Source organism: Panthera pardus, unplaced genomic scaffold (genome assembly GCF_024362965.1).
Source record: "Panthera pardus isolate Hobbes unplaced genomic scaffold, ASM2436296v1 HiC_scaffold_11, whole genome shotgun sequence".
In the NCBI taxonomy this organism is placed as follows: domain Eukaryota; kingdom Metazoa; phylum Chordata; class Mammalia; order Carnivora; family Felidae; genus Panthera; species Panthera pardus.
Window position 1 is genome coordinate 92,003,310 of NW_026526666.1, and position 21,625 is coordinate 92,024,934.

General features: G+C 55.1%; 1 protein-coding gene across 1 annotated transcript; it reads left to right on the forward strand.

Moving 5' to 3' along the window:
• The first annotated feature begins 1,242 nt into the window (after nucleotides 1–1,242).
• PLA2G2C (phospholipase A2 group IIC) lies at nucleotides 1,243–14,646 on the forward strand. Its single transcript, XM_019461610.2, has 4 exons — nucleotides 1,243–1,333; nucleotides 3,386–3,530; nucleotides 5,197–5,300; nucleotides 13,204–14,646. The coding sequence occupies exons 1-4, from the start codon at nucleotides 1,282–1,284 to the stop codon at nucleotides 13,368–13,370; spliced, it is 468 nt and encodes a 155-aa protein (XP_019317155.2). The 5' UTR covers nucleotides 1,243–1,281; the 3' UTR covers nucleotides 13,371–14,646.
• Nucleotides 14,647–21,625: the final 6,979 nt, after the last annotated feature.

Sequence of the window (21,625 nt, forward strand, 5' to 3'; positions counted from 1 at the left end):
AGACACTGATTTCACTGTCGGTAATGCATCCAGGTCTCTTTCTTTGTCTCTCCAAAGCATCATCACCTGCTCGTGTAAAAGACGTGCGTGCCTTCTTCATGGACTAAACCCTCGCATGGTTATTTTTGCAGACTCAGAGGAGGAAAGGGAGCCAGACTGTAGAGATGGAACCTAATTTAAAAACATCCATGCAGCACTTGAAACAGAGGCCGGCTGGGAGCAGGGCTGGTCAGGGCCAGGCCTTCCAGAATCCACCAGAATCTTGCCAAAGAGGGTCAAAAGTAGCAAAGGCGCCTGATGACCCCTCCCCCGCCAGGGCTCTGCAGGAGGACGCTCACTTTGAAGTTTTCCTGGGAAACTTGGTCACAAAGAGTAAATCTAGCCAAAGCCCTGTACCTGCCAAATTCTCTGGGCTCAACGGAGCTATTGTTCATCCTCCAAGTATCAGATTTAGCCTGATTTCTAATGAGCAAGACCATGGGTATTTAAAGAGAGCTGTCGACTGAGCAGTGGGGGCTCCACGGAATGACGGGGGACCCTGAGCCCACGTCCTCCTCTGTTGTCCTGTGGGAAACGGGCCACAGATAGGCACCCTCACCGTTGCTCATAGTAACAAGAGGGGTGTGTTTCGCCATCCTGGCATTTGACTGCGCTAAGTGGGTTTATTTGCTTTGTGTGCGTAGGGCCCCGCAAGTCTGTGACACTGGGGGTTGTCTGGGCTCGAGGAAACTGTTCTGACTCTGTTTCTCCATCTCTGCAACAATCACAGAGACTCTCAAGTTGTGGGGATCAAATAATGAAACACCATGAAGACCTTATAGAAAACAGCAGCTGGCATTTAGTAACTTCTTAATAAACGTTTCAAATTACTGATAGGTACCTGACACTCACTCTGTAGGAGGGGCAGCCGAGGTTCCGAGGGGCTAAGTTCACGAATAAGATCCCTGAGTCTCAAGGAAGGCAGACACGGGCTGGGGGGAAGGGGGCACCATGCAAATGCGGCTAGACTTCCTGGCACTGGATTTCCATCATGGACCCTAAATATGACTTTAAACTTGGGAACAGAGGAAATGCTGACTTCTCAATATCAAAAAGAGAAGCGGGGGGGGGGGGGGGGATGAGGTTGCCAAAAAAAAAAAAATCCTTTTGCTCTGAGCCCTGCGCTGTGATTGGGGTTTCGCACCCACATGGCCTCCCCTCTTCTTGGTCACGTTCAGGAGTTCATCTGGCAAACTCCTCGTGAGCAGAGGAAGGTGTGACTGTGGTGCCTCTGACCCCCAGATGTCCTCGGGAATGAAGGCCATTGGGGTTCTCGTGGTCTTTGCCTCCTGCCGTAAGTAGTAAGGAGCTGGGAGAGCTCCGGGGTGCTGTCCTCGTGTCTGGGTGTCTGTGTCTTGGGGTGGTCCCTCCTGAGGTGGCATCGGGTGAGGGGAAATCAGGTGTCATTCAGAAGAGACTCAGGAGCGGGATAGGTTCCCACCAAACTCCTTCTGCTTCTGTTTCTTCTACAAAAGGGGGTGGTCCCAGCCTTAGGACCTCACAAAACTTCTAGAAAATCAAAGGTTGCTAACTATTTGCTTGAAAAAGGGCCTTTGACTACTGTTTTACCACACGCCCCCTCTGGGACCCTTTTTTATTTTCCTTTGGATGCCAGTTGCCTTTATTTAAAGTCTTGTAGATGCCAGAACAAAAACGCAGACCTGTATCTAGCTAGTTTAGGGACAATTAGTTCTCATCAGAAAGGCTCTCTTGTGGTGACTTATGGAATCATGGGTGATTATAGGTCATTGCTACCAGGAGATCAGATAACACAACTCCGCAAAGTGAAAAAGAGCTTCACAGGAGACAGTGTTGGAAACAGTTGTTGGAAAATTCTTTGACTCTGCTCTGGTTAGTTTGATTAGTAGAGATGTCTCCAAATCCGTTTTGCTGCTTCAACAGTATAGCTTTCGGGTCCCTAAGTCGAAAGATGTCAAAAATGGAGTTCCCATTTTCCCTCAGTCAGTGGTGGAATTTGCTGTTTTCAAGACCATGGTGGGGGGTGGGGGGGCCCACGCAGGGAAAACCAGTTCCCTCCTTGGTGTCCCCCACCCCATCAGCGCCTGAGGCACCCCTGACCACAGGAGCTTCCTACCCCCTCCGCAGTGCTTCTGCTTTGGGACAACAAAACCACAGGAAGTCTCCTGTGAACGCTTCCCAAAACCCTGCGTCTCCATCTCCGTTTTCTTCAAGTTCATGTTTTTATGTTATTGTATGGCAAAATTAATATATGCAGGTAATTAAGAAGTAAAATGAGTGAGTGTAGAATACCAAGATGAAGCCACTTCTTGGGGCGCCTAGGCGGCTCAGTTAGTTAAGTGTCCAGCTTTGGCTCAGGTCATGATCTCACAGTTCTCAAGTTCGAGCCCCGCATCCGGCTCACTGCTGTCAGTTCAGAACCCGCTTCGGATCCTCTGTCCCCCACCCCGCCCCTCCCTCCCTCTCAAAAGTAAATAAACATTTAAAAAGAAGCCACATCGCATCCCTCCCAGACTCCAGTCCTTCTCCTACACCCAGATGTAACTAACCACTCTTAAGAGTTTGATATACAACCTTCTAGGCTTTTCCACACACACATTTTGAACATTTTAATACAAAAGTAATACATGCTCATTATAAAAAAAAAAAAGACAGCATAAAAGTATATAAACAGTGCCTATCTTTTTCTCCGCCTACTTCCTCAATCTCACTGCCCGGAGATATTGCTATTAAAAGTAGATGTTTTCAAGACATCTCCCCCGTCAGTGGATATGTAGGTGGTGTTCAATTTTTTTCATACCACAGGGGACGCGCTGCAGCAAACATCCCCCAGAATATATATATTCTTTCCCCACTTTTGTAAACATTCTGTAGAAGCAAAAAATTGCTGGGTCCATGTGTATTTGCCATTAAAAAAAGAATAGACTGAGGGCATCTTTTCTGCCTCTCAAGTATTTTGTTTCTCCTGCGAGATTGTAAATGCCTGATGATATTTGGAGAAACTGGCGTCTCTAGCTTTGAACTTTTCCCGTTAATGTTGCATTAGACCTAAGGGTGTTTCTGCCTAGGGTGGTGGATTTGGGGTTTGTTTGGTTTTTTCCGCTGGGGGTGGGGGGTGGGGGGAAGACCTAGTTGACAGTATTGTCCTGAACATCGTGGAAGCTGGGTTCTCATCCCGGACTAGCAAGAAACTGGCCATGGGACACAGTGTTCCAGCCAGATTGTCTTCCCCACGACAGGGGCTAGTGATCCCAGCCATGCTCAGGCAGCATGTTTGGGGGTCTCCTGAGGTCCCGGATGCAAGCCCTCTAGTTACTGGTATTGTTCTCACTGCACCCCGCCTTCTTTCTTACTTCCTGCCCTCCAGTGATGGCCCCTGCCCACAGCAGCTTCTGGCAGTTTCAGAGGATGGTCAAGTACATCACGGGGCGGAGCGCCTTCTTCTCATATTACGGATATGGCTGCTACTGTGGCCTTGGGGGCAAAGGGACCCCCGTGGATGACACTGACAGGTGAGTCCAAAGAGCTCATTGGATTTGCACTGAAACCGGTGCCCGAAGGGAGGCAGGAGGTTAGGACGCTTGTGTTGTAAGTAACAGAAGCCCATGGATGGTTGGCTGTCCTGTAGCCGCCATCTTGAAATCCTCGTGTCTGAACAACGTGCCCTGGATTCCCGTTTTGCACCAGACCTCGAAAATTATCTAGTCAGTCCTGCCCAGAGCTCCAGAAACGTTTTCAGTTCTCAGACGTCACGGCAAACATGGTCTTCTCTCAGCAACCCAGTTTTTTAGGCTTAGAGCACAGCAAGACTGCCCTGCTGTCTCCCGGGCCTAATTCCACATTCGGGGAGAGAGAATCCCAGTGGCCCAGTTTGCAAAAGTTGTCCATCTGGGCGAGGCCACATGGCCCAACGTGGCTGCCAGGCCTACTCCTCGGCGTGGGGGTGGGGAGTGCGAGCCCCAAGAAAAAGCGGAGGTTGGGGTGACCTGGAGAGGGTACGGGGAGACAGGAACCAGGATAGTTTGCACGTCGTGTGTCTGAAGAAATAAGAAGCGAGGTGTTTCTTGCCGCTTTCAACCCCACGTGGATAAATACGTCCCTGCAGCGGGGCCTCAAATGTCGCTCCTGGAGCTTGAGTCCTCCGGGCCGGGCATGGAATAGTCCAGCTGGAGGGACCCCAGAGCCCTGCGGGGGCACTGACACCGATGAAGTGCCCATCATGGGCCGAGCACGGGGATTGGTGATTCGCACACAGGGCCTACCTTTAAGCCTTGCATCCAGTGGCCAAGGCAGTGTGAACGTTTGCATCCTACAGATGCGACTGTGAGCACCCACTAAACCAACGTGGCAAAGCCGAAGACACAGCAGCCCCTGAGTGGCTAGGTCAGGATTTGAACAAGAACTTGCCTGGTTCAAAGTCCCGGCTCTTTGACACTCTGTGCCTCCCCTTCCGAGACCAAAGGCTGGCGAGAATTTTACCACCGTTAGACAACGACGACAAACAGCAGAGAGCCCACTTGCAGGTGGGGATGGCGAGAGGAAGGACCGAAGCGTCTGGCCCAGAGCATCTTCTTTTCTGTGTCTTAGAATCCAGTCCCCGGTCTCTGCTTTCCCACCCCTCATGCTCTGGTTGAGGCATGCCGAGCTGTTTTCTCTTTGTGGATCTTCTCCCTTCCTGTCCCCGGCCGCTCTCAGCACGGTGAGAACAAGGACTAAAGAGTTATGGGTGTTTTTGCTGACACCTGTCTCCTCAGGGACTGTCACAGAGCTTGGCACATGGTAGATGCTCAGGAAAAAGTCATTACATGAATGACTGAGCCACACGGACCTAGATTTGAGCCCCGTGTCTATCATTTGCCAGCTGTACAGTTTTGGGAAATTCCCCTCTTGGAATTCTGTCACCTCCTCTATGAAATGGGGACAATGATCACCCTTCACAGGGTTACGCTGAGGAGCTAATGGGATAGCAGAAGGTGCCAGAAAGAGCTCATAGATGTTAGTAGTTATTTTTGTAGTTTTAATATTTTCAGGAACTTACCTCCTTACCCTTCAACGCCTTCTCACGCAGGGGAGGAGGCAGGGGAGTACTTTCCAGTTTCCACCTATGGTCTTCCCGCTGATTCCCCAGGGCCCCCCCGCCAGGGAAGCCCCTCACCTCTCCTCTGCTCTGGCCCCCAGATGCTGCCTGGCACATGACTGCTGCTATGAGAAGCTGAAGCGATTCGGCTGCCAGCCTGTGCTGAACAGCTACCAGTTCCACATCGCCAATGGGTCTGTGGCCTGTGAGTAGCCTTCTCTGTAGGGAAATGGCTTTGAACCTGGGCCTTTCCTAATGTCTGCCTCCCGGCAGAAGAGTGCTTTGAGACGGAAAGTGACCATTCTAGGAGTCAAAGCTTCTCGGGAGTCTTTGCTTGGTCTCTGGTCTCTCCCGTCCAGCATCCTCTGGGAGCATGGAGCAGGTGCCTGGGGTATAGTACCTGCTCAATAAATAGTGGCTGACTTGAGACGACATGGAATCTTGCAGCTTCGCCTGGCAACCGTTGCTGTTGAGAACATTCCTTCTTATGTCTGTCTTGTGTTAACAAAGCAGCTCGGCTGTCTTTCAGTTGAACAAATATTTGTTAAGGGCGACTCCACGCCAAGCACTAGTAGGTGCCACGGGGGACACAAAAGTAAATAGGAGGGGGACGGGGAAGAGAACTCACATGTCGTTGAGGCCATTCAGGGAGGAGAGCAAAGGACAAGGGTGGGCAAGTACCGAGTGTCCCGCACGTGGGGCGTGGCCCCTAATATCCCGGGGCATGTTCTGGGGCTACCGGGGTGTGGGGTTTGTGTAGGGCAAGTTTGAAGAGCAAGCCCATTTGAAGTCACTGGGCTGTAGCCTTCTCGCGAATGCCGTTCATTCTGGTGGAACCAGTGGTTTGAGTGCCCCTTAGGGCGACTGGCCTCCTACCCGCCTTGTGGAGTTGCATGAACTGCTTTCCTCCCCGTGTGTATTCATGCTCAGCTGTGTGTTGAAGTCCACCTGTCTCCTCCCGAGGTCGGGGAACCACCACCTCCCTTCCCTTCATCTCCCCCTTAGAGAGGGTGCTCAGCGCCTAGACCCTAGGGCTCCCCAGCACCCCCCCCCCAACCCAGGGCCCCAGCTCAGGACACACCCAGATTGACCGAGCAATACAGCTACACGGTCTCCCTGGTCCAGTGGTGAGACCTGAGCCATGGGAGGCTGCTGGTGGCTCAAATCCCTGCCATCTGAGGCCAGATACAGCCTGGTCTGTTTCTCAGCCTTCACAGCCTCTGGCCCCAGACACACTGTTGATGGGGAGAACCCTCTTTCCAGCATGAGCTCAAGGAGACTTCTGTGTTGGAGCTCTCTGGCCATGACTGTGCTCACACGTAAAGCAGTGTCTCTTCTGGGAGGTCCCCAAGGCCACGTACAGGAGATGGGACAGGATCAGGACCTAGTGGAGGGGCAAGGAGAGGGGGCTGGAGGAGATTGCCCTGGAAGTGTTGTTTGCTTTGGCTCACGATGCCCTCGGAGGGAGGGACAGAGTTTCTGACCACCTCTCCCCACCCCTCTGGGCCCCACTTGGTGGGATTGGGGGCGGGACAAGCCTGGCCATTGGCTGTAGGGGGGCACACACAGAAAAGGTGCCCCTGACTCTTCTCAGCCTGGCACATGGTCCTGCTTTCATATGGTTCCTTCTCATCTCTTTTCGTCTTGATCATAATATCTGTCATGTCAAGTGTTATCTTAAAGTGGTTGAAAAGTTCTCCCTTTTAGAGGAAAGACATTTGAGGAGCTCTGTCTTCTGATGCCCCCATAAAGTGCAAATACCAGGAAAGAAGGGAAAAGATGCCCTGAGGAGGGAAGTGGATTTTCAGCTGGTGCAGCCTGTGCGCGCTGTGGTCGCAGCCCTGGAGGAAGCCTCAGCCCTTTGCACCTGCTGCTGAGTTCTTTTTTTTTTTTTTTTAGCATCTTCTTTAGCACCTCTCTTCCCCCTCCCCCGTGAGGCCAGAGCCGCAGCCTGGGAGCCCAGGAGACGGAGAAGAGTGACCTGGGGGGAGAGCCCGGAGCCCCTTCCCCCGAGGTGGCACACAGGAACATCTGCTTGGCACATGCTGGGCCGCGGTAGGCGGTGTGGGCAGGGACTGGGCACTGGGCTGGGAAGTTTAGGGTCTGGGCTGTGCTTTCCAGAGATGCCGCCAGGCAGTTAGCGGCTCCTGAAGCTTGAGCAGGGCCCCCGCAGTCCAGAGCCCCGCTTAGGGAGTTAGCACTGGGGTGGGATGGGGGGACATCAGTATCCCCCGCCTCAGCTGACCCAGCCGGTGAGTGCCAGGTCGACCCGCTGTCCTCCCCACCCCACCTTGCCAAGCCCCTGCTCCCAAGAGTGGGGCCGGGAGCTGAGTGATCTGGGTTCTGATCCCGGGTCTGCTGCTGATACGTGCTGAGCCCACAAACCAGACACAGGTACATTCACTTACTTGCCCAGCATTGCTTGAGCGCCTGCTGGGTGCCCCTCCAAGGCCAGCGCTGTGTGGGGGCCGGGTGCAGAGCAAGGCAGCCTTGGGTCCTGCTCTCCTGGCACGCTCCAGAGCTGAAAGCGCCCTTAGAGACCCTCTAGACCCACACCTTATGGTAGTGACAGGGAGACTAAGGCCCAGAGAGGGCAAGAGTGTGATCCAAGTAACAGGCAACATTAACACGCATGTGTCTGGAGCCTTTCCAGTGCTCTGGAACACACTGCTTGGCCTGAGTTTTCTGGGCCTCAGTTTCTTTATCCATGAAATAGGTATAATAGCAGCAGCTGCGGTCTCTGAGCATCTGTGACATGTGCATTACATACCGCACCTTGGACCCCTGTGATACACCCCTGGGGTGGGCATGATTATCAGGAAGGACCCTGAGGCTCAGAGAGGTTAGCGGAGATGGCCGAGGTCACGCAGCCAGGAAAAGAAGAGTCACGATCCCGACCTAGGCCGTCTGCTCCCAGAACCAGCGTCCCTGCCTTACACTGCCCTCCCCAGCGACATGGGGCTGCCAGGAGGGTGGCGGCGGGGACACACTTGGTTGGAGGGCTCACACAGATGCAAGTCTTGTTGTCCTGTGGGCAGCATGCTCGTGAGGGGGCAGAGAAAGGCAGATGGTCTCGGCTCATCTATAACGCCCCAGATCTTTCTGTTCTAGCGTTATGGACCCTGCTAAGAGGCCCAGAGAGAGCACATACTTCGGGGTCTGGCAGAGCTGGGTCTGAACCCCAGCTGCACTCCTTCTAGCTGGATAATTACACAACCACCCTGGGCCTCAGTCTCCTCGTCTGTAAAATGGGGATAAGAGCCTGCCCTTCCTAAGGTTGCTAAAGTAACCCCACTGAAGGGGCTGACCCATAGCAGGTGCTTAGGTAGTGCCTTTCCTTTTAGAAGCTGAGACTTCTTTTTGCATCAAAGTTTTCTTTTCCCCTTCGCTTTGGTGGAAAAGCACTGGGATTTTCTTCATCACTGTTAGGAGGTTGCTCTGAAGCATTTCCTCTGCACCTGCATCCCCTTGCGCTAACGTCATTAACTCCCTAGAGAAGAAAAGCTCTCCCCCCACTCCGGGTTACGCTGCAGTTCAAAGAGCTGCCTTGCAAGGGTTAATGCCCCTCCCCTCCCCCCAGCCTCCAAGTTCTGAAATCCTGTACCGGAGCCTGGTCCTGGGTTGCCTAGCAACCAAGGGCTGATCTGGGATGTAGTTGGTGAGCAGGGAAGGGGAAAGGAGAAAAACAACTTGGCCTGTCCGTGTCTTTAAATGTCACCGGAAGATCCGTGCAGAGAAAGGCCTGGAACCCAAGCCCTGGGGCCAATTTGCCAGGTGGGGAAGGCTGCCCTCAGGCAACCAGGGAGGTCATTATCCCTCCTTTGAAAGGGCTTACATAAGCACTTGGAATTTGCAAGGGACTTTAAGATTAGCCCGCGGAGGCGCCCCCTCCTCCACCCACACATGCTTGTGTGGCTTGTGCAGGGGCCGTGGGAGGCCAGCCAGGTTCCAGCCGGAGGCATGTCGGAGCCTCCGCCCTTCTCCCTCTGCCAAAGAGGGAAGGTGAACATGAGAACCACTGGAATTTGCAGTTTGCAAAGATCTTTCTCCATCACTGCTGAATTGATCCCTCACAACACTTCCATCCCTGACACATCACCCCTTTTCCTCTCCTAGCATTGGTCTCCACCTGAAATTACCTTGTTTACTTAGGCTTCCCCTCTCCCGCCAACCCAAATGTGAGTTCCGGAGAGCAAGGAACAAGCCTGTCCTGTGGGGGCGTGGGGGCACTCATCCTCAATGGAACCCATAGAGAGGGACGCCCTTGGAGCTAAGTGATGTGGGGTCTGCTTGCTCAGACCTGTACCCCCAGGTCCTAGCCAAAAGCCAGGCACATGTTAAGAACTCAGGACCTGTCGGTTTGATGAGTGAATGAACGAAAACCTCATGAGATAGTTAACATAAGTATCTGTTTCCTGATTTGAAAGCGGAGGACACAGGCTTGGGGACACGCAACTTGCCTGAGGTTCTAAAGCACACACAGGTGGTGGGTCTGGCCCGAGAACCGGGCGTCCCGGGTCCTGGGACGGGGACCCTTTCCCTGACCCACAGACCGTGAGCGTCCAGGCAGGCAAGCTGTAGCACATAGCGATGGAGTGTTCATTGTGTGTTCATTGCTGAAGACGTACGATGAAAACACAAACTCCCTGGGCAGAAAGAGCCTGCCTTCTGGGAGGAGTCCAGCTCACAAAATATTCAGAAGCAAAGTACACTCAGGTGTTGACCAGTGCTATGACAAGGTGACAGGCTACAGAATGATGACAACAGAAGGAGGGAAGGCTGGCTACTCCAGGTGGCCTTTGGCTAGTGTGGCAGGAGCAGAGGCAGCGGACGGCCGGGGCTGGTGTCGCACAGGGGAACGGGTTCCTTCGTGGGGCTTGGGGGAGGGGCAGACAGGGAAGGAGCTCACCGCCTCCTCCAGTGGCAGGGGAGGCTGCCAGAGCATTTGAAGCGGGAAATGATAGCTCTAATGTTGCTCTAGAAAGATCACTCTGACCACTGTCCGGGGTGGTTGGGGAGCAAGGGAGGAAAGGTGGGGTGGTGTCAGTGAGCTGCTTCAGGAGCACCGGGGAGAAGCTACCACGGATAGTAAAGTGGACGGGAGAAGTGTCAGATGCTGTGCGTCACGGAGGTAAATTGTCAGGGCCTGCTGATGGGCTGGATGTGGGGTGGGAAGGAAAAAGAGACTGAATCCAAGGTTGTGGGCCGGGGCGGCCACACGTAAAGTGTCGTCTATTGAGCTTCTGCAAATGGGGAAGAAACAGCTGTGAGAACACAGCAAGGAGTTCAAGATGCGAATCAGACACCCACCAGCGAGGGAAGTCGGGTGGACCCGAGCACATTGGAGTATTGAGCTCAGGGGGGACACTGGGCTGGGAAGAGAACCCGAGAGTCATCGGCACTGTGATCGGTATTGAAGGCCCTGAGATCGAACCAGAGACTCAGGGAGAGAATTTGGAGAGCAGGGAGGAGGCCTGGGACGCAGGCAGGTGGCGGCCTCAGCAGGAGGCTGAGTTCACGGAGGGCAGCGATGTGGAGCGTCCTGCTTCATCCTATTTATGGGAGTCTGTTGTGGAATGAGAAAGAATGCCCTGAAGCCATGTTCCTCTCTCATGCCTCAGTTTCCCTGCTAGCAAACTAGGAGATGCAGGAACAGATTCGGGTTTGTCTTTTGAAAAGATGGCTTGCAAACAGGGCATTTCTCGCCTTGGGGCTGCCACTCCTTCCGGGTCTTAACAGGCCTGGTCCTGCCACGGCTGTGGGATGCCCCAGGAATGAGAGTCCATGCCGTCAACCCCTGCTCGGGATCAGTTCCAGCAGGCCTGGGGCCCGGGGGAGCATCAGAGGTCACATTGTGCGTCAGGAGAGGGTCCTACTCCGTGCATCGGCAAGGACAGGACAAAGTGAGAAAGGGACGGGAAAGTGAGTGAAAAGACAAAGGAGGTGTGGAGAAGTGAGACGGTAAAGAAGAAGAGAGGAACAGAAGACAGAGATAACCAGGAGGCCAAGGCAGAGTGAGAAAGGTGTCTCAATTCAGGCTTCCAGAAAGACAGCGCCGGGGTGAGTGACAGCACAGGGTGCCAGGCCCTTTCCGGAGGAGAGCCAGGCTGAAGGGGGCAGGGCCCTGCACCCTGAGAACACCAGCCACGAGACCAAGTGGCGGACCCTTGGCCCCTGCAGACTGTGGTGGTCACCTGGGAGGGAAGCAAGGGGCATGCGCGAGGCAGTAGAGGCGAGAGACCCAGAGGGGATGGGGCGTGGCTTGGGAGGGGCTCCCGGGGGAGCTAGGGCCTGGAGAATCCTGGAGGATGCTCACAGATGGAAAGGGGGAACACGAGGGCAAAGGTGACCCAGGTGTCAGGGAGGATGGGAGCGGCGGGAGCCCAGAGCCAGGGGCGCGAGCATTCCTGGCCCATTTCCAGTGGGTGAGTGGAGGGCGCAGCTGAAGCGTGGGGTGGGTGTCGACGTGCCTTGAGAAATCAAGTCTCCAGGGAGACGTGGGAGGACAGCTTGCTGCAGGAGTTGGACTTTGGAGGGAGAAAGGCAAACAAACAGAGGACAGTCAGCACTGGATCCAACTTCAAAGGGCTCTTCTTCCCGGATGCACCACTGCCATCACCAGAAGCTCGTAGGGAGCACTCCGTGCATGCTGCAGCCAAACCACTCTCCCTGTAAACAGGGAACTGGGGTGCAGTTCTCTAGAAAGGGGAAGCCACAACCACACACACACACACACACACTCACACACACACACATATACACACACACACACACACACTCACACACACATACACACACACACACACACACACACACACACACACACACTCTTCAGCTCCAGTAACTAAATAAAAGATCCCCATCTAGTGGTAGCTCGGCCAAAGGGCAGACACTCAATCCCAAAGGCCCGGAGGGGCTTCATTCGCTTATCAGGGACTGTCGGTTGAGCACCTATGACGTAAGGAGCATTTGCTCTGCATGCTGGGCATACTGTGACGGACGAGACGGGCAAAGCCCCAGCTTCACAGAGCTCACACTCCGTTGAGGAGGGATAGACAGAAGCAAGTGAATACTCAAGAGATGTGCGGGTTGTGCAAAGCACGATGAAGGCAATAAACGGGGATGCGCGGGAGGGGGGCTCCTGATCAGGGGTCAGGGAGAGCCTGTCTGAGGAGGGGACATCTCATCCCAAACGATGAGATCCTGGTGAGAAGTGTTTTAGACAAGGAGAACGGTGAGAGCAGAGTCCCAGGACAAGACCGAGCCAGACCTGTGACAAAGTGGCCAGTGTGCCTGGAGCAGAGCAAAAGGCAATGGCGACGGACCAGTTGGGGAGGCCGGATCATAGCAAGGCTGCCCTGGAGACCCCGGTGAGGATTTGGACGTCCTTCCCCAAATACTAGGAAATCCAGGGGCTTGAAGCAGGAGAGTGGCCCTGATCCAGGCTGCAGTTTAAGAAAGTCCCTGTTTGTTTCTTCCCATTAGGGAGGAAGGTGGTGATAGGGACGGGGGGAGGGGGGGTAGCGGCCAAGAAGGTGGAGACAAGAGGGCGGAGAGCGAAGTATTTTAAACAGAGAAATCAGCGGCGCTGGCTGTGGACTGGATGTGAAAAGTTGGAAGGCGGGTGGGGGGAGCCCAGGCTGCTGCTCGCTTTCTGGCTCGAGTGGGAGGTGGTGCCGTCTGCGAGCTTTGAGCGTGGGTGAAGGCCGGGTTGGTGGGTGGGGGGAATGCTACTTCAAGTGTTCCTTTTTGAACGTCTTAAGTTGGAGATGCCTAAGGCGTCCGAGCGAGATGGCCAGCAAGCAGCTGGACATAGTGAGTCCTGAGAGAGGGGGTCCCGTGCCCTTGGCCTGCGCGCTAACTCAGGGCGCCCCTCCGTGCAGCCCCCTCCCCCTGCCCTCCTCATTTCCTTCCAGGCTTCTCTTCCCTCCCGTCCTCGTGGCATGTCCAGGTGTGTCTGGGGACACAGGGAAAGGACGAAAGAAAAGGACTCCCCGTTTCTTCCCTATTTTCAACCCCCGACCCCTTGTAGCAAGCCCCCTGTTCTCCCCAACCTTAGGACCAAACGGAACCCCCCCCCCCCCCCGTGGCTCTCTGTCTCTCTGCAGGTACATGTGCCCTCAGTCCCGGCGTCAGCTGTCTCTGTGGGCTGCGGGCATGCGAGTGTGACAAGGAGTCTGCGTACTGCTTCAGAGAGAGCCTGCCCACCTACGAGAAAACCTTCAAGCAGTTCTCCACCCGGCCCCACTGTGGGAGGCGTAAACTCCAGTGCTAGGCAGCCACAGGCCCCTGGCCGGTCAGCATGTGTTCCGGAGTCACCCTCCCGGGAAGCCTTCTCATGCCGTCCCCAACAGGCTCCAATGGTGGCTGCAGCCACCATTCAGCACAGGGCCTAGGGTACTCCTTCGTCACTCGACACCAGAGGGCTGCAGACCAGCAATGGAAAAGATAAGACCCTGGCACGCGAGGGAGGGAGACTGCCCGTTCACATGTACACAAATAAATGACGCTTTCTGATAGTAGTAAGTGCTAGGAAGCAGTACAGCAAGGTGACAGGGTAGAGGGACGTTCCCAACCCCCATCTGGGAATTCCCAGGAGGGCAGAGGACCCAGGATCTGCCCTAAACTCCCCCTCCGCCCCCACCCCAAAATCAGGATGCAGGGCGGACTTGGGAATGGGGCACACGACCCAGATCCAGCCGGGGACAGAGCAGGGACCCTGCAAAACAGGGATCCAGCCAAGGATCCGAGAAGCATGCTTTGGACTTTTTTCTCATTTGCTTGGGTTCTGCTCTCTGAAATCCCTCCGGTGGCAAAAATTAAGGCCACTTTCACCTCTCAAGAGACAGAGCGTGAGAACAGCCACATCCACTCCACGTGGATGTCGGGGCCAGGAAGACGTCGAAAAATTGGGGAAAGATGGCCTCGGAAGAGTGCGTCAGAGGGACCCGAAATTTCCATCTGAGTTCAGGAGGCCCTGGAGATATCAGACTTCGATGCTAACGAACACCAAAGTCACCTGACGTGGGCGGATTCTGTTCTTTGTCACGCCCACGTGGCGTGGTAGGTTGCAAAATCGGCCGCACAGTTGTCCTCTCTGGAGGCTATGCCTCTCTGTATCCTCGCCTCTCGTGAAAGGAACGCTCGGCGTTTCCCATCAGGAAGTAGAGTCTGCTCCTCCCAGTGGTTGAATCTAAACTCTGCGCTGACCTCGTGAATTACTTTGGTCGACGGAACGTAGTGGAACGTATGAATGGTCGGTCTGCCAGTTCCCGAGCCCAGGCCTCAGCCCGGGTCTCAGGACATCTGGCGCTGCTGAGAACAAGCCTGGGCTGGCCCGCTGGCAGACGGGGGCGAGAGTGTCAGTCCGGCTGTCTCAGCTCAGACCTCAGACGTGTAAAAGCACCCAGCCAAGGTCAGGCACGCCCACTCATTGCCGACCATGACCCACGAGAGAAGCTAGCTGGAACCAAGGCAACCGCCCAGCTGACCCCAGGCTAAGTGGCCGATTGCAGAACTGTGAGCTGCACAAAGGCTGCCGTTTTAAGTCACTCAGTTGTGGTGTGGCCTGTTATACAGTTAGTACTCGCCGGTCTTCGTTCACGGCTCGCTGAGAACTGTGACCAGTTCTCCGCACTGCGCTGCACGGGGAGGCCACAAAACGTTGTGCACGTGGCCCCTGCCCCTCACCTTGTAGGTCTGGGAGGAGAAAGGCTGTGATCAAATATAATAAGGACGAACGCACAAAGGGCTGTAATCACACAGTCATCCAACAGACGTTTATTGAGCCCCCACTACGTGTCAGACACAGTGCTGGGCAGTAACGATTCAGAGATTTAAAGAAAACAAACCACATCAGGTCTGAATATCCTGGGGAGAACTTCGAGAGCCATAGCAGCTTTTAGAAGTTCAAGTTCAGACACTTACAATCTGGATTGGGTGATGCTGTCACTGATGTGAGGACAGAAAGGGAAGCCACGGGCAGGTGGTCAGCAGAGAGTCTGGGAGCCATGGCTCCTGGGCTCTGCTTTGCTCAGCTGGCAGAGTCCAGTGGTAAATTCGTCTGCCTTTCCTTCCTCCCTTCCTCCCTCCCTCCTCCCTTCCTCCCTTCCTTCTTCCCTCCCTTCCTTCCTTTCTCCCTTCCTCCCTCCCTCCCTCCCTCCTCCCTCCCTTCCTTCCTTCCTTCTTCCCTTCCTCCCTCCCTCCTCCCTTCCTTCCTCCCTCCCTTCCTTCCTTCCTTCCTTCCTTCCTTCCTTCCTTCCTTCTTCCCTTCCTCCCTCCCTCCTCCCTTCCTTCCTCCCTCCCTCCCTTCCTTCCTTCCTTCCTTCCTTCCTTCTTCCCTTCCTCCCTCCCTCCTCCCTCCCTCCCTCCCTCCCTTCCTTCCTTCCTCCCTTCCTCCCTCCCTCCTCCCTTCTTCCTTCCTTCCTTCTTCCCTCCCTTTCTCCTTCCTTCCTTTCTCCCTTCATCCCTTCCTTCCTTCCTTCCTTCCTTCCTTCCTTCCTTCCTTCTTCCCTTCCTCCCTCCCTCCTCCCTCCCTTCCTTCCTCCCTCCCTTCCTTCCTACCTCCATCCTTCCCTTCCTCCCTCCCTCCCTCCCTTTCTCCCTCCCTCCTCCCTTCCTTCCTTCCTTCCTCCCTCCCTTCCTTCCTTCCTTTCTCCCTTCATCCCTCCCTTCCTTCCTCCCTCCCTCCCTCCCCCTCCTCCTTCCTTCCTTCCTTCCTTCCTTCCTTCCTTCCTTTCTTCCTTCCCTGCACGTGCTGTAGTGATTGCAACAAGAGGAGCTTGAGATTGACGGGCATTGGTCAACTTAAAGGGAGGTGGTTGCCGAAGGGCGGGTGTGCAACTAGTGGGGCCGGGTCCAAGCCAGGCCCCTCCCCTCCTAGAGGGGTTCTGGCCACAGCAGAGGCCAGCTCAGGACTCTAGATGTATCTAGCCATGTACCACGGAGGAGGAAGAGAGCCAAGGCTGCCTTCAGCATGGGGCACGGGGGATCCAGTGAGAGATCCAGGCTACCTTCTTCTCCCTGGGCATTGACTCCTAATGTCTAAAATCGAGGGAATGGGCCCGTGCTGGCATCCAAGCCCCACTCAGTTCTGAGAGGCGCAAGGTGCGACTGCAAAGGGATGTCATTGACTTTCACCGGGAAAGCCTGCTCTCTTGGAAGGACAATCACTCAGCCATCAACAAGTACACTCTCAGGGCCTACTCCAAGCCAGGCCCTGTGCTAAGAGCAGAGAAAGAAAGATGCGTCAGACTCCAAGTGGCTCTCAGATCAGGGGAACACAAGTCAACAGACAATCACAAAGCAGGCTGGGGAATGTTGGAACGGGGTCAGCGCGGGGTGCAAGGACACCATCCGGGGAGGCCAGGCCAGGCTTCCCAGGGGAACACTGGGGGTCTGACATCTCATCTGCAAGCCGAGACATGAAGAGGAACTCCGGGCAGATGGATGGCAGGTAATCAACATGCGTGCAAGCAAGCGCCTCTGCCACCTGCCTCTCCCCGTCTCCGCGGAGGGGCCCCTCCTCCATCTCGGGCCCCCCCAACCCCCCCACCCCGCACCAGCCAAAAATCTGCATGTCAAATTCTTTCTCTCATATCTCACATCCCACATCCAATCTGTTGGCTCTCCTTTCAAAATAAACCTAGACTCTGTATGTATTTATAAAATACTTAGTAAAATGCACACATTAAAAAAAACATAAAACGAGAGAGGAAACATCTAGCATCTGACCACTTCCCACCACCTTCACGGCTGCCATGTTGGTCTGGGCAAACACTACCTGGGCCATGGCAAATGCTCTTCCTCATTCTCTCTGCCTCCACCCTTGGCCTCTGGGATCTCTTCACACAGCAGCTGGTCTGCACAGAGCCTGGCCTCTGGCCATGTCCCTGCCCTACTCACGTCCTCCAGTGGCTTCTCATTTCCCTCCAAGAGCCAACGTCCTCCCGGTGCTCGGGAGGTCCCCACGCCCCCTACTTCTTGACTCACCGCCTATACTCTCTCCCCACACCACGTGAACTACTCTGGCCTCCATGCTGTTCCTTGAACACACTCATCACCCTCCCTCCCGAGGACTCTGCCCTCTGCCTGGAAGTTGCTTCCCATACAGCTCCCTCCCTATCTCCCCCAACTTTGCTGGAATCCTACCTTCTTCATAAAGCTGACGCCAACCACCCAGTCTAATACCTCCCACTCCCCATTGGCATTTCTCATCTCCCTTGCCCTGCCCTTCCAGTCCTCTTCTCTGTTACTCAGTGCACCACACAGTCTCCTATGCTTGTTTGTCCGCCCCGCTAGAATGGAAGCTCATGAGGGCAAGAATCTTTGTTCTTTTTTTTTTTTTTAATCATTGATGTCTATGTTGAGAGGGACAAGTGGTCAAGAATGTGGAATGCAAAGGAATTACAAGTCTCTCAGAGTGGGGAGCGTGGAATGTGGGGAGTGGTTTTCCAGAGCCAACGAAAGTGAGGAGGTGGGAGGGCTGGGCTAAGGCGAGCCTTATGGTCCCCCTGAGAAGTCCGGGCCCAACCCTGGGAGTAACGGGGGTCCCCACGTTCTCTGCAACCCAAACCACTTCCGCCCCCCTGCATGAACCTCGGCAGCTCAAGCATCTTGAGCCCCAGAGTCCTCACGGGCAACCTAGATGCCTGAGACTGTGGCAGGTGGCAACAGGGAGGGCACACGTGGAGCTGGCAAGGGTTCAGTGACGTTCCTTCCCTTAGCCACTTGGCCCTGTTGGAGGGAGCGCCCCGCCTCGAAGGGGACAGGCTCTGAATGTAGTTGTATTTTTACAACAGCTCTCTATAGCTTTTCCCTGGCTGTCTCTTGTTGTCTGGTGAAGCTGTCAGCCGGTGAGGGAGGTGGGGTAGGGGACACACCCTCCGCCTTGGGCAGGCGTTGGGCTCCGTGCCCTACTGGGGAGAAGCTGTCACTGCTTTGGGCCCACTGTGCGCGTGTGGGCTGAGTCTGTGGAGTCACTGTCCCCCATTCCCGCTCCTGGGGTGTCTGTGAAACTGTGAAAGGCATAGGGACGAGCAGATGTGGAGAGTGAGGCATATGGCCGCGTGGGCGTGGCTGTAGGTCTTAGAGGGGGGCAGCGGGCCGGGTGGCGAGCGAGGTGACTGGGTTTCTGGGTCAGCGAGTGCCCTGGCTGGGATGGGGCAGGCACTACTGAGCTCCCTGGGAAGTGGAGTCACATCTAGCTGGGAGAACGAAGCAGGGGCATGGCCCAAGCCCCGGGACCCTGAGTGGGGAGAATGCGCCCCCCCTGCCCGCCCAAGCAGTCTCCGGGTAGCTACCCTCGAACACAGAACACCCGACGCAACTTCAGGCAGCTGCTGTGCAAAACTCCAATTTGTCTCAAGACCACACAGCTAACAGGTCCAGAGCAGGGGACTTGAGCCCAGCGCAGCCAGATTCCGTCCCCTCCCCTCCAGCCGAAGATTCCCCTCAGCAGGCTTGTCCCAGAAGGAATCCAGAACTGGAGCGACTTAGAGGAGGGGCAGTAGCCAAGGAGGCTGCTGCAAGGGGTTAAGTACTTGCCCTAGAGGGAGGCCTGGGTTCTGGTTCGTCGTGCAGTTTCATTCATTCTTTCATCCCCTGCACGGATATCCAGCGTGGGAGACTGGGCTGAGCACTGTGGATCCTGTTGGAGTAGGAGGGGTTTCCCCTCAATGAGCTCTCGCAGCCCAGATGGGGTCACACGGGTGATAAGAGGACAGTGAGGGGCGGGGAGCCAAGATTCAGGCACACCTGGGGGCACCCCATCCACACCGGCTGGTCAGTGAAGCCTTTGGACCTACCAGAAGTGGAAGTTAGCTGGGCAAGGCAGGGAGGAGGGGAGGGGGCTCCAGGCAGAGGGACCGGTCTGAGCAGAGGCCAGGAGGGAGGCTGGTGCTGGGAGGACGGGAGCAGAGGTGAGTGCAGAGCAGGCATGAAGCTGGAGGGGGCCGGGGGTGGGGGAGACTAGGGGGACAGCGAACCATGAGGCTGGAGAGAAAGTTCCCGTCTGGGGAACTGGAAGGAAGCTGGAGGAAGGATGACCTCACCCTCACACAAGACCCTCTTCTTTCTGGGTCTGATTTCCTCAGGGTATCGAAAACCCAAATTAGGGTACATCTGCCCCTTCCAGAGGCTCTTTCTCATCCACTGTCTTATTTTAAAATTTTTTTAATGTTTATTTATTTTTGAGAGAGAGAGACAGAGTGTGAGCGGGGGGGAGGGGCAGAGAGAGAGGGAGACACAGGATCCGAAGCAGGCTCCAGGCTCCGAGCTGTCAGCACAGAGCCTGACTCAGGGCTCAAACTCACGAACTGAGAGATCATGATCTGGGCCGAAGTCACAGGTGCCTGCCTCTCGTCCATTGTCTTACTGGTCATCAGAGGGGTCCCAGGAGTTATTCATCCCCATTTCACAGACTACAACAGAACTTCCAAGAGGGCAGGTAAGCTGGAGCTCGAACCCATGTTTTCTGATTCAAATCTCTTATTTCCCATTCCAGTTCTCAAGAGGAGGGGGCTGCCTGGATGCTGCTCCGAAGTCAGGGTTCAAACCCTGCTTCCTCTGCATGACCTTGAACCTCTCCTTTTATAAGCAAAGCTATTACCGGCCCCCACCCCACAGGGTAGCTCAGAGGATTGAATGAGATAGCACACACAAAGCTCTAAGCACAGTGCTTGGCATACAGTAAGTGCTTAATAAACCCCCACTCTCCATACTGGGCCCTGACATCCTGAGAGCCTGGACAGCCTGCCCAAGCAGAGGTGGGTGTTCCAGCCGTGTGGCTGTCGGCAGGGCCCGGCGCCTATGAGCCTCCACGTCCTGAACTTGGCTTGTTGTCACCGTTGGTGGCATCAGCTTCTTGTTAGAAAGCCACAGCTGGGTAACTGACAGCCAGTGCTACTGTGCCAACCCCTGGGGAGGAAAGGGCCGCCTGTCTGCATGCACAGTCCGGTCCTGGGCATGCAGGGGTGGCGGCTCCCAGGCCCCGCTGAGACCAAAGCTGGGCAGGTGCCAGGTGCCTGGATGTGGGTTTGGGGTTAGAAGTGCTACCCAGAACCTTCCTACTGCCTCTGTCCCCTCCTCCCTCTCTACCTCTCTCCCTCCCCACCTCACACCCATAAACAGGGAGCCAGATTTTCTTGCTAAGCCACCGCTTCACTTTGGCCAGGTTTCCATTTTGGGGAGGATGTCCCCCATGAATGTTCACTAGCTCCTTCTTCCTTCTACTTACTGCTTTTTGCCCATCTGGCCCCAAGGACTTTTGGTCTCACCCACCAGCCAAGGGCACCAGTCACCAGTGCTGGCAGTTTCCATTCCCCATGCCAGGCCCTGTGCTGGTGCATCCGTGGCCTCATTTCATCCTCAAACCCTACAATGTGCTCTTCATCATGATCCGCATTTTACAGGAAAGAGAAATGGAAGCTGTGTGTGTGTGTGTGTGTGTGTGTGTGTGTTGGGAGGTGATGCGCTCAGGGCCATGTGGCCTGTGAGTGGCAGAGCTAGGGATGCCCCCAGTCTGCTCTTTGTGGGAGATGGCATTGATGGCACTAAAGGATGGCAGAGTGATGCTGAGCATGTCCTGTGCCCTCCTGGGCATCGCTGGTCTGGGTCCCTTAGCAGAGGGGCAAGGGGTGTGGAGTGCGGCATGGGCAGTGACCTAGAATGACCACTAGGTGTCACTCGAGGTCTAGAAAAGAGTCGGCAGCCCCTCCCTGGAGGGCTCTGAAGAATGGGGTAGGGGGAGCAGTGCTTCCGGAAAATGCAGAATTCTGACCTAGATCTGGGCAGAGATGCTGATGTGGAAAATCAGAACTGGAGAGAAGTTCAAGTGAAAACAGACTTCCTTCAAGAACTATCGCAATAAGGGGAAAGAGAGCTCAGTATAGAACTGGGCTCCGCTGAAGCCAACAAAGGAAAGTCGGGATGTACAGCCAAGGACAGGGTCGGGGGGCTGGGGGTTCAGTGGATGGAGAATTGTTAAGATGGTGGAGGGGTTCTTGCTAAAGTGACCTAACGGGTTCTTGCTGAAGGCAGGCCTGGTGACCAGACATCACCTGGGCAGGGGGGTGGGGGGGTGGAGGGGAGGGTGAGGAATTTGACCAGATATTGAGGGTTGGGTGGGGGTTCTTGCTAAAGTGACACAGCAGAGTTGTTTTTTTTTTTTTTTAATTTTTGAGACAGAGAGAGACAGACCATGAGCAGGGTAGGGGCAGAGAGAGAGGGAGACACAGAATCCGAAGCAGGCTCCAGGCTCCGAGCTGTCAGCACAGAGCCCAACATGGGGCTCGAACCCATGGACTTAGAGACCATGACCTGAGCTGAAGTCGGACGCTTAACCGACTGAGCCACCCAGGCGCCCCGACACAGCAGAGTTCTTGCTACATGGTGGCAGTGCAGGAGATGGACTCAGAAGCCCAAAGGTCAAGTTGAGGAGAGGTCTCAGAGGACCCTGACTAAGGTCTGGTCAAGGAGAGGGTCTTGATCAGTCCCCATTTTTGTTCAAGGAAAGAAAAGACATTCTCCTTT